The sequence below is a fragment of the Salarias fasciatus genome, chromosome 16, assembly GCF_902148845.1.
Source record: "Salarias fasciatus chromosome 16, fSalaFa1.1, whole genome shotgun sequence".
Classification (NCBI taxonomy): Eukaryota; Metazoa; Chordata; class Actinopteri; order Blenniiformes; family Blenniidae; genus Salarias; species Salarias fasciatus.
The window spans coordinates 19,999,342-20,012,189 of NC_043760.1; the positions used below are offsets into that span (position 1 = coordinate 19,999,342).

A 12,848-nucleotide genomic window follows, 5' to 3' on the forward strand; every position below is an offset into this window, starting at 1 on the left:
TATTTTTATAGCGTAGGGATCTCATTAGCTACACCTTTGTTTGTTTGCTGCGAGCGAGGACTTTTTTGCAATGTGATATATTTTGTTGTAATTTTTCAGTTAGTTTTCTTTTCTTTTTTTTCGTAGCGTATCGCTTTATCACTATCAAAGACCAAGACTGACTGAAACTGCCATCTATCACTCCCCATCCTATTTATCTCCACATGATACCTAAAGGACTTGCATGATTATGTGTTTAGTTGACTGGTGCTGTACAGTGAAGCTGCGTGACGGCAAGTGACCAAAAACAGATCACGACAACCGAAATCTGCACAGACTTGTAGGAAATCATTGTGTGTGCTTTCTAATGTTGCTTGAAATGAGAAAAGCCTGGAACCTGCGTGTGTATCTTACTTTGTGAGCGTGGATCTATGCTTTTCACACTGCGGCAAGTAATTAGTGAGCAAGTGTAAATATTGGAATACATGCTTGTGGTTGCTGCGTTTTTTTTTTTTGTTTTTTTTTTTTGTTTTTTAATGAAGCTCTGCTTCAATAAATGAGCTACTCCTGAGTTATAAATATGGGAAAAATATTAATCCACTAAAAAGTGTAATGCACGGCCATCCATTTTGGATTGAATCGACATTGTTTGGCAGTATAAGCTAACCTATGAAGCAGTATTTCTGTATATCAGTAAAGGTTAACTAACTATTTCATAAAATCAAGTCAATGGTAAAGTGACCGTCAGGTTTCCACATCAGAAAATGACAGGTTTCTTCCTTCAGGTTTTCGAATTCAAACCCTAGAAGGGTTTTATTTGAGCTAAATTGTCCCTGAGTTGAGGCTGAAATCTAAAGAAAGGAAACATCTGTCAAACATGTCTTTTTTAAATGTGAACCTCTGTCTGTTCCCATCAGCACAGATATTAAACACAACAGTGCCCAAAACCAAGAATTCAGGAAAGCGACTTTAGGGAGTGTTTACCTCTGATTAAAATACATTCCTGAAGCCAAGCCATGACAGTAAGAAGGATTTCTGCTCAATAACAGAACTGCCGATTCTGTTCCTTGTATTAATATCAGCAATTGACGTTTGCTGTCAGGTGAAATTGTGAGGCTCCCCCGTAACATTTTCCATTTTAAGCAACACGCAAAAACCCTCAAGATAAGATTAAATGACGGTTTCTGCTCTTGTATCTTCTAAATTGTGTTTATACCATTTGGCTTATCGTTCCTTAAATGTATATTGCCAGCAAAGTCAATTGATAACCGCATTAAAACCGACACCAACAGTGAATTTGTCTTGCTGGAGTAGAAGCAGATTCTGCTGTAAAGGGTCAATTATTTTGTTTTCTGTGTCAGGCCTTCGCTTCAAGGCTTTAGCATTGCTTCACTAACCACAAACTAAATGATTGAACTGCAGACAGTCCCTGTGGTATTCTTAGACTAGGATTAATTATTGTACCAACAGTTAAAGTGTGCCTTTCAGCTCGGCTATTGATTATGTCTCATGTTGTGATTCAAAGATAAAAGCGATTGCTTAGTGTGCATACTACATTTCTGGAGATTTGCATCCACTTCATGTACATTTCTGGGTATTAGATCGGCTAATTCAAAAGTTTGCTCCGTACCATTCCATAAATGGGGAAGCATCAATCTGATGTTACTCAGATTGTTAATCTGATGAGAACCTTTAATTATGAAAATCTAGAAATGATTATTTTATATGTGTTTTCCCCCAGAAGACCTTCGTATTCCCCGGGAACCTCATCTCAGAAACAGAACAGCTTTTGAAAAACTGGTAGCAGCTGTATCAAAAAAAAAAAAATGCCATGAAAAATAAATCCCTGACCTTCATTTCCGTCTGCCTCTTGTGAGCGCTGCACCCACAGCCACATGAGGCCCCTGACCCTGCTTTCTCTTAAAATCTTATCTTGCTGTTTGATAGAGAGGAATGATTTGCGACAGATGCGAGCCGGAGGGGCAGTGCACTGTCTTTTGTGTCCCATCACACCCTGTCAGACGGTTTTCCCAATGTAGTTTAGAAGTGTGGAACTTTTTTCTTTGCTCTCCAAAACTGCTGTGATGTTTGTGTACGTGGGTGTACCAGCACGGGAAAGCAAAGGCCAGAGTTAGTGCTTCCGCGCTTGCTGTTGCCTTCAGTTGTGTTGTTGTTGTTGTTGAACTGGCAGTGACTTTTTTTTTGTTGTTTTGTCTTGTTTTGATTGTCTTGGCTGGCTGCTTGATACTTGACTGTCCTGGACGGAGCTTTTATTGACAGTGATGGGAAAATGGTTGCTGTTAAAAAGGTTGCGACTGCCCGAAAGCCAAAAACTTATTTGAGCGCTGTGATGAACAACGGGATTAGAAACTTAACATGAACATGTTTTCTCAATTTGCAAGAGTTGTTCCATTTATACTTTTGGTTCACTATAAATTAAATACCAATATTTTCAAGCTTTTTATAGAAATCTGATCTAAATCACTCATTTATCTGTTTTGGCACCTGGTTATTTCACACCTAGTGTACAGTCAAGCAAGCGAGTGTGTGAAATGCAAATGTTTGTTCCTGTGTGTGTGCGCATGCATGTGGCTTGTCAAGTGGTGTATAATGGAGATGCCCCAGCCTGTTGGACCTTGTATAGATGTCACATGTGCAGCGCAGGCATCCAAATGGATTACAGCAATCATGTTATTGCTACAGAGCCCATAGCAATTACATTATAGCTTACACACCGTGATTTGATAGGCCTCGTGCCCTCCGCGGATTCCGAACGCGTCGATATGCATGCATACGGGCATGTGAGCAATATAGGTGATGATATTACATTGAAAGTTGTTAATCAGCTGACTTGGCTCGCTCAAAACCAGCTGCCACTGCTCCAAAATGCACACACACATATTTACAGCACTGAAACCCAAAGTCCATTATCATCAGCAGATTCATTATGTTGTCTTCAACATCCTAGGCTTGCTTCTTGCATAGTGTGAATAAATCTTCTTGTTCCAGAATTTTTGAGCACAAACTCAACGAAGCCCCAGCCACCGCCGCCATCACACGCACTCGTCACACACATTTGATCTGCAGTGTGCATACAGAGCAATTTGAAGGTGCAGCAGGGTGCTTGAGTTGTTGCTGTGGTCGCCCGACCGTCCTGCTGGACCGGGCACAGTTTGTTTGCTCCGTCACATAATTTAGTGCGCTGATGTGATGGGACTATTGTATACGCGCGCACACACCACACGCACACACACCAACAGCCACGGGTGGGAAGACACTCATAAAAGCAAAGTGGCAGGCTCTACGCTAAAGCCAGCGAGAGCAGGGAGACTTTCAATTTGCATAATTATAGCAGGGTGAGTACATGTTCACACACATGCACCGGCTTTAAAGAGCATATGCGGGGGTATTATGATGCACACACACACACACACACACGCGCAGATTTACACTGTTTCAGTGCTCAAAGCACATCTATATGTTGTTTTTCTCATCCTCTCAGGAAACATTACATTGATGCACAAACACTTTCTGCAGGCCACGGTCTGATCTGTCTGCTTCCTGCTGTCCATTTCAACCCAACCCGAACCCGAATCCTCTTCTAAGTCAAAGCGTTATTATTGACAGTATGAGTGTTGCGTCAAGCTCTAAACAAGGGTTGCATAAATGAGGAGAAAAATCGAGTACGATTTTCATGTGCTTCAATTAGAATTATTTCTCTACTGCATTTCTGTGACTTCTGTTTTTTTTTTTTCCAACGTACTTTCTGCAAATTGATTAATGACTGTTATGTTGATATTATGACAGGCAAAAGACACGGTAGCCCCCACAGTCTCCTAGGTTGGTTTTTTTAAATTGTTTTCAGCCTTTATGAACAACATATACACTACCTTATGCCCTCTCATGATGAATCCCAAATTTAAGATCATGTTGAGTCTCTCACTTAATCTTGATAAGCACTACATTGGCAAGTTCTGTGTGTGAGTGTGTGTGTGTGTTGCTCGTTATGGGGGTCTTCTGGGAGAGCTTTTCACCTCTCGTCCTGTCCTCCCCCTACCCCTCCCTCTCCTATATTAGCTCCATAAATCCTGTTCTAGGCGGATTGTTATGGTCATTGTGTGTGCTGTGAGCGATGGTTATTATCTGCCTGCTCTGCTCACACTGCTTTATGCGTATCGTCTGCTCTCTCCCGTCCCTCTTCTCTCTCTCTCTTTTTATCACTCACTCTCTCTCTCTCTCTCTCTCTCTCTGCTGCTCTCTCTCTCTCTCTCTCTGTCTCCACCGTCTCTCCTTAAGCTTTCTTATTACTCAACAGCACTCCCTTTTCTTTTCTTGTTTTTCACTTTCCTCAGCTTCTGTCTTTTCCTCCTGTCATCTCTCGCTCTCTCTTTCAACCTGATGCTGCTTCACGGATGCACTAATACCATACACTCCACTTTTATCTGTGTAAAGTAAATCACTCGGCTTCAAGCTTATGTATGTTTGTGCCTATCAATCAGTCAATGCTCCTGCACACAGAGGCGACCACGTCCCCTAATTCTGCGACAGTACAGATTTGTCCTTTGCGAATGATTTAACGATGTCAGTCACGACGATATATCCTCTGAATGTGTTTTGAGAATAAATATTTAACAGAAAAAAATGTCTCCTTAGAATCTATGGGACAAAGTTGTTAAAACTGAGAATGATTTGCGGCTGTATAAATACGTCCTTTACCTGGTCACCCAGCCAGTCAGACAGAAATAAGGAGTTTAAAATGATTGTGTTTCATTCAAGATGAGTGATTGTGACTACCACTTGTCCTAAACTTCAAACGAGCTTTTATTTTTATTACATTGTCTACTAATGTTGCTGCTGGGATTCTGCTGTTGTGTAAGGGTTAAAAAATAGACATAGAATTGTTTTCTTTACTTCCTCAAATTAAAAATGTGCCCCCCCCCCCCCCCCCCCCTCTCTCTCTCTCTCCCTCCCTCCCTCTCTCTCTCTGCCCACAGGGCCCAGACCACTGTGTGAAATGCCTTCATTTCAAGGATGGTCCGAACTGTGTGGAGAAATGTCCCGATGGCCTGCAAGGTGCCAACAGTTTCATCTTCAAGTATGCTGAAATCAACAACGAATGTCATCCCTGCCATGCCAACTGCACCCAGGGGTAAGAGCAAGGACAGAGCCGAGGGGCAGGACGCTCATTACTCCACCAACACGACGAAACTCCTCTGATTCCTTTCACAAATCTCAAGGCAGTGCAGACAAAGCAAACAGCAGCTGAGTTCAGTGTCTGAATTTAATAAAAGAAAAGCAATTAGAAGATAAAAAAAAGCAACTGCTTTGTTTCTCGGGCTGATTTTGGAGTATAATTTTGTTTAACCCTCTCATGCTGTTCATGTTGGAGGCCCAGGTGCCTTCTGACCCAGACCAGGAGTCCGTCTTTGTCGATTTGGAATGGATAAAATAGAAAATCTGAAAACACGAGTTGATTAATAAATGTTTTAGAGTGCAGCATTTATAAAGGTTTAAAGAAAAACTCTGGAAGCTGTTTTTTACACAATAGCAAGCATTGTCACACTAAACATAAAGGAATAACATCAAACCTGAGCACTACTGAAGCATCACTTTAAGCACTGCTGGATCTCGTATTGCCTCAAAACGTAGAGGTCACATTTTACTTTGTCGATTTCACTTTTGGAAAAGTCTTTAAAATTCAGGACGAATTCAACATATTTATTGCAAATCTTTTTTGCTGCTATAAAATGCGAACAGGTGAACCCTGACAGAAACTTTACATGAAAGTTGATGTAAGATTTTTACCAAAAAAAAGCATGCAAGAATGGAAAATACTAAACTTGTTAAACTTTGTATGCTTCTCTGTGTTCGTATCTGTCAGATGTTTTTAAGGGAACCACAGTGGATCCGCAGTTCAGGTGTAATGAGTCAAACAGCACCTGATTTCGTTATGCAGTACATATCACATTAATACAAGTGTTAAATTAAATACTTCATGTTAACAGGTTCAGTTCTATTAAAAAAGAGGTTTGCCTGAAGCTGGAATATCAGACGGCGGAATTTAACGGAGGTCGGCTTCAAAAGAAGCCAAAGTTAGAACAGCCTCCTTCAGAGAGAAAACCCTAATTTAACGGTCTAAGTGAAAGTCTAAAGTCTGAAGCACTCGTGCGTTTGGGTGTGTCCAAGTTCTCGCTGGTTATTTCGCCGGCGTATAGTCTGCGAGCTAAATCTGGTATAAATCCAACACATGGTTCAAAGGGCTGTAATTATTCTCTCAATTATTCATAGGTGTGTTTTGGGCGTACCGCCGAATAAACCAATCAGAGTGCCATTTCCCATTTAAAGAATTTAGAAGAACTTCTTTCTTGATAAATATTTTCACAGCGCTGATGGTAAACAAGAAAAGATCTACATGTTAATCTGGCCGGTTCTGATTAAGGAAAAATAATCTTGAAACAGGTTTATGAAGGTGCAAATGTACTGGTTAGAAGCTGACCAGCTTTTGAGATTTTGTGAGATAAGCAATGCAAATGAAGGAGATGAAGTAGAAAATGAGCGAGAGGAGAAAAAAAAGAACGAAAGTGCAAGAAGCCAATGAGGTATTCTGCCAGCCTGCGCCGCTCGCCAGCCACTGATCGCTCGATGTAATATACAGCCCAGTTTGGTGAGACATCATTTTGTATTTAACTCCACGGGGAGTTTATGTCACTTTGGAGTGTTATTTCTCCTCTCCTGAGTGACAGCCTCCAGCCCGCTCGAGCATAACAATGTAGTCTTAAATGGAAAACACCAGGCTGACACTTTGTCACAGGCGCAGCTTCATAAGCAGGTCCGCCTCGAAAAAAACAAAAGCTGATGGAAGGCGACGGACGGATGCGAGGGATACACTGAGAGGGAAGGAGACAGACACCTCCAGACATTCAAAAGAGCCACTAAATTTCACAGCTGGCGCGTGTTGTGTGTGACGCTGCCGGTGTACTGTGCACATAGGAGGCTTGAAACATTTATACAGGAGGACTGCTGGAACTTCCAACTGAGATGTTTGCTTCTCTTCTGAAGACAGCGCCGCTTTGTAAACTGTCAGTCTGGAAATGAGCTCTCAGTACGTTCCAGGCCGGAACGAGTATGAAGCTGAGAGGAAGCTAACACGACTCCTGTACAAACCTCACTTCACAGCTTAAGCTCATGTTGGTCTTAAGTGTGGAAAACATCCTACTGTAATTCATCATTTAATTTTTCATTTTAATGAGGATTGCTTATTGCTTGTCCTTCATTTTTTTTTTTTTTTCCCCCAAGGTGCATTGGACCAAGACTTCAAGACTGCATTGGCTGGATGGACAGGTACCACACTCCCTGCTATCGACAGCATTTATTTCTCATCATGCAAACAAACTACCACAAGACCACACCTCCACAAGAATCACAGTCAGCACAGAATGTGATTAATGGTTAGCTCTAAGGCCCCAAATCCCTGCGAGTGTCCTTAATGCCTCACTGTGCATGTGTGTGTGTGTGTGTGTGTGTGTGTGTGTGTGTGTATATGTGTGTGTGCGTCAGCAGCCTGCATGGTTCTTGATAAATTGATAGTGCTTTAGCTTTTGTTGTGATGCTGGAGGGTAAAAAAAAAAAGAAAAACAATGCTCACAAGTCTTTGGAAGTGAGGGAATTTGCCATTAAGTGGAGCTGAGAAATCGTGTGTGGCGTTTAGGGGATGATTAAAAAGATGGGAAAATAAACAAAGAGCAGTAGCCTGTACTGCACAGCTTCGAGGTGAATCTCAGCATCTCCACTGAAAAGATCAGGAGCTCTTAAAAGTTAGCCAAAAGGTGAAAGTCAACATGTGGCCCCGCGTAAGCTGTTTCAGGCAACATCACACTAAACTCCAAAATCAACATAGAGATAATCTGTGAGAGCCAGATATCATGTCCCTGGTATTTTCTGTGGATTATTCAACTTCCTGAACACCTTACCAAGGCCACAGATGCTGAAAGATTCTATGATTTCTGGAAAACAGGGGAAAAAAAAAACAAAAAAAAACATGCCATTTTCAAAAATCTGCCCATTTTCTCCTGAAGCAGTATTTGGGCCTCTGCCAGCAGAGAAACTACAGTAGATGGGAAAATGCAGCTATCAGCCGACCCGGTGAAGAGATCAGCTCTTATCAGATCTCCGATAGCCCTCACTCGAATGCAGCTGGATCGTAGCAGCAGCTTTCAGGCTCAGCCGCCTGTTCCAAGGTGTCACACGTGTTGTAAATCTGTTTCGGAGGTATTGGTTTTCGAGCACAGCTGAAAGCGTCTTATCGCCAAACCGTGGCTGCACAAAGCCGTCTCAGGCCATTGTTCCACGCTGCATTGACTCGCATGTGCTGTGTAGGAATTGTGTGGATCTCTGAGTCATTTCCTGTCCCGTGAGCGTGTAATAATTCATCTGATAGAACTGAGCAGCGCCTCATATAACATGTTTACATTCAGACGTATCATTTTTCATTCGATTCAAGATTATCTGAGGTTCTTGTTTCTGATATGAGTCTGTCCCTCGGCCGCCTCATTTGCAGTAATTACTTTTTAATATTCTAACATTAGTGAAACGGTGCAGAAACATCCCTGCCAGTCAGGTCAAACGCATCCGTCGCTCATGTGCAAAAGGTGAATTGCTGAGTGATGGCGCGAACTGTATGTCTGCGGCATATTTATAGGGCAGCGGGGTTCTCTGCTCTCACTCAGGAGACCTGTTAATGTCAGCAAGAAAGACCACGGAAGTGGAGTGTAATTAATGAAGTAGACGTCGGCTGTATGTCTCGATGCTGAGATGAAGAACATTCTGACACTGTGAAAATCTTCAGCGACTATTCTTGCTGATGTGTCGTCACATGTAGCCGCGTACATATACGCTGTTTTGCACACAGCCTTTCATTAAAGTCATTCAGAAGTGAAAGATATTGATGCACACGTCTTGTTTTTTTTTCCCCTGCACTGAGATGTAATGGACTCTTTCACAGACGACGTGTAATTCACCAGAATCATAAATACCAACCTGTATAATTTGAAAAGTTTGACATCTGTGTAATGTATCCTTTCTTTCTGCCTTGTCAAGACATCGAGGAGGAGAGTGAGATCTCACCTGTATTATGAAATATGAAGCTGCAGCGATAACAAGAAACAGCTAATAGTGTTATGACTAGAAGCCAGGGGAAAACTATTAGTCTGGGTTTTTATTCAAAATAGTCATCAAGCTCACTAAAGCTCACTGGTGATCACATCGTACCTCGTCTCATCCATTCTATTCATATAAAGCCCTTACTGTAACACCCAGTCTATGGCTTCACAGAGTGTATTTGGACCAGACCTGCACAATATTTGAAGTGTTTTCATGAGCTGTTTTCTCAAATAGTCTTTTTTCAAAAAGAGTTCCTACCATATCTTTTTTATTTGCCTTAGAGCATGACACTGTTGGACAGACTGATGTGTTACAGATGTCCACAATCATGCTTTTCCAGACTAAACAGCTTCATTATAAGAACGGATGGATCAAGAAGGAGCTGTGCCAGTCTTATGACCTTACACATAGCTGAGGTCGCACAGGTGATAAAATGTGCTTCATCAACTCAACCAGCTTGTTACCAGAATTTTACTGGTTTGAATCACACTGATGAGATATTACAGTTGTGAGTCAATGATCAAGGCCGTCAAACCTGAGCCGTGTGAGGAAGGGAAGAGTAAATCAAACATGATCCTGAAAGAGAAGGCGGAATGCATTCTCTCGCGATTACGCCACTTTCTTTGAATAGGATTCCATATTTCTGGTGACAAATCCCATTTTTTGGTATCTTATCTGTCTGTCTCCCTTTTTATTTGTGACTAGTAACTGCAGGTATCATTTTGCAGCGTTATGTTTCCACGTTTGTCTGACTTGTTTGGTATAGCGTGTATGTAGAGTTCATCACTGGTCCTTGTCCATGCAGATTTTTAACATATTCATGGTTTGCAAACAAAATGATGATCATCCCCTTTTACACTTGATCTTGAGAATAAGCGGTCTGTGATGTAAGTTACGATAACTTGCTGTCGTGGCCCCGAACAGACATGACTGTGACTGGAATATGTCTTTGACTAAATTAAAGGAGTTTTTTTTCTGATCTCAGCTAAATTAGTCAGCTGCACATCCTAATGTAGAAGTTCAAAAACATGCCAGCTTTTTTTCAAGATGATCATGACTTGTGAAAATCATCTTTCTCTTTTTTCAAAGAACAAAACAAACAAGAAAAGCTATCAGTGAAATAGCGAGAGCTGAAATCCATCCAGGCGACAAACAAAGCTCCTAAAACTCCACAGAACACATCAGTCTTCCTTTCCCCATGGTGAGGAGGCAGGATCTCCGGGGACCTCTGAGGGTCGGAGGTGTGGGGGAAGAGGCTCGTCCACAATAAACCCCTCACTTCCCACTCACTTCCAACATCCCAATGTCCAACAACAAATATTTCAGTATTATGATAAAGAGTGCAGGTTGTTTTCATCATTTAGTGTTATGTTTAATTCATTTTTTCTTGAGTTTCTAATCATTGTGTAATGATCAATAGAGAGAGATCCATCCATCTATGGTATTTTGCACAAGCATCACAGAGGATGATAAGATGAAGAAATTGAGTCAGCTGTGAATTCCTCTTCCTCTTTTATACAGAGGTGAATTAATCTGACTTGAGCAGAAGTGTTGACTGGAAGCGACCACAGCTGTCCTCATGGTGTCACCTGAAGACATGACGTTTCAGCAGGAAGCTTTACAGTTGACAAAATAAACTGTTAAGACCTACAGACATTGAATTCCTCGCTTTGCATGATAACATTTGTGTCTGCATTTTGCAGGCAACCATTCAAATGACATATGCTTTTTTTTTTTTTTTTTTTTTTTTTTTTTTTTTTTTTCCAGCTGACTTTCAGCAGGATCTTGACCAAGCCGGGCTGGATCAGAGCACTAAAAAGCAAACTGATCTCTGCGGACAGTCTGGGGGAGCACATTGCTAGAATTATTGAGGGCCTAGATTTCAAATGACAGCATAAGTGAAGAGCAGAGAATTCACTCTGAAGGCGGTTTCCTGTTTTTGATCTCGATCTCATTTCAAATGAGAGAGCATGGAGGAACATTTGTCAGCAGATGAAGCTGAGGGGGAAAACAGTGAAGGGGAAGGAGAGGAGGATCTGCCCACGTGTGAATATACTTTAGAAACAAAGTCAGGGTGAATTTATCTGCCTGTTTGATTCGTATGAATGCGTGCGTGTGAGTGCACATGTGAAGCTGTTCAGTTCATTCTATCATGAACCCAACGACCACCAGCACCACCAACAACCTCTTGTTTTTCCACTGACTCGTGTTCTTCTTCCTCTCCATTTTCCTGTCTCCAGAACCCCTCTGATTGCAGCCGGGGTAATCGGCGGCCTCTTCATGGTGGTGATCATGGTGCTGAGCATCGCGGTGTCTGTGCGTCGTAAGAACATCAAGAAAAAGAGAGCCCTCCGCCGCTTCCTGGAGACAGAGGTAAGAGGGGGACTGGATGGGAAACAAGTGGATCGAAGGTTTGACATGCAGTGTGTTTGAATGAAAGATGATGAAAATGGAAAATATACATCATGCTGCGATATTGAAAGTGAATTGAAGCTCAGTATATCAGAAGCACAATTTGTTCTTGTGAAGAAAGATAAACAGATAAAGTATGTGTGATTTGATTTTTATATCAAAACAAGATCATGAAAAAGAAAATATTTACAGCCATTTGTCAGAATTTGGACATTTCAAATATTTGTCGAATGTGTTTGAAATTGGAGGTGAAAGCAGGAAAACCCAGAATGAACGATAGAGAAAAAGAATAAGAGGTTTGCCGTTGCAAACTAGAGAGCCAGGGAAAGTTTGAGATACTCTCAGACTCGGGGGCTGACTTCGTCATGGTATAATGGAGAGACACTTCTTTCAGGAAGAGGCAAGGGACCGCGCCATTAGAAGAAGAGAAAGCACTCTTTCTTTGTGTTAAAACCAGGAGAGTGCATCATCTAATGTACTCGTGTGTCCGCAGTGAGAATAAGGTCTTGTTTCATTGCTTTTCTGTCTCGCACAAGTGTCAGTGAAGTATCTTAACAAAATAGAGCTAATATTACAGATCATTATGCTCCATCTAATGCGCTGTACTTTTCTTACATTAGAGCAACACTTTTACAAACACTGTTCATTGAATACTTCAGTGTTTTTCTGCATTTCTATACATGTGTTCACTTGAAAAACTGGCTGGTCTCATCATGTTTATGCAAGATGAAATGCTCCAACTTTTTCCTTCATTATTTTTACGGGGGGATTTGGAGATGTTACCTTTGTTAAGTCTCTGCATTTGTACTTTTTTTTTTTTTCTGCATTTCAGTCTCGATGGAAAATGTCTCAATCCTATTCAGTCTTAGATCTTAGATTTAATTCCAAGTGAATATATTTTAATGGTAACAAAACATGATTGACATGATTAACTTCTTTACAAATTTGAATATTGACGTTTTAACAAAACTATAATAAAAAGTGAATATTAAATGCACTTGAAAACATTATGGGCGACTTTCTTCTATCAGACACCGCCTGGAAACCGTCAGTCTAAAGCTGTCTTTCAGCCACCCGCCCATCACGGTAATTGCAGTGTTAAAGGAAAGCACATCCCATCCTTGAGCCTGTGGCTTAACCTGTGCATCTCTTAAGCACCTGCTTTCTCACACGGTGTGTTCTTCTGTAGCGCTGCATCTGCTTCTGTCAGCGTCACATGTCGGTGGGTTATATGTACAGTCTACTGCTGAGTGGTACGAGCTCTTTTCAAATTGCATACAAAAGAATTGAAGAAAAGT

General features: G+C 41.4%; 1 protein-coding gene across 1 annotated transcript in view; it reads left to right on the forward strand.

Annotated features, from left to right (window-relative positions):
• Nucleotides 1–12,848, forward strand: part of erbb4b (erb-b2 receptor tyrosine kinase 4b) — a 288,218-nt gene that overhangs the window by 222,478 nt on the left and 52,892 nt on the right. The window contains exons 15-17 of the mRNA XM_030112004.1: nucleotides 4,974–5,128; nucleotides 7,276–7,320; nucleotides 11,379–11,511. Coding sequence (XP_029967864.1) covers nucleotides 4,974–5,128; nucleotides 7,276–7,320; nucleotides 11,379–11,511 — 333 coding nt within the window. The remainder of the gene's footprint in view (nucleotides 1–4,973; nucleotides 5,129–7,275; nucleotides 7,321–11,378; nucleotides 11,512–12,848) is intronic.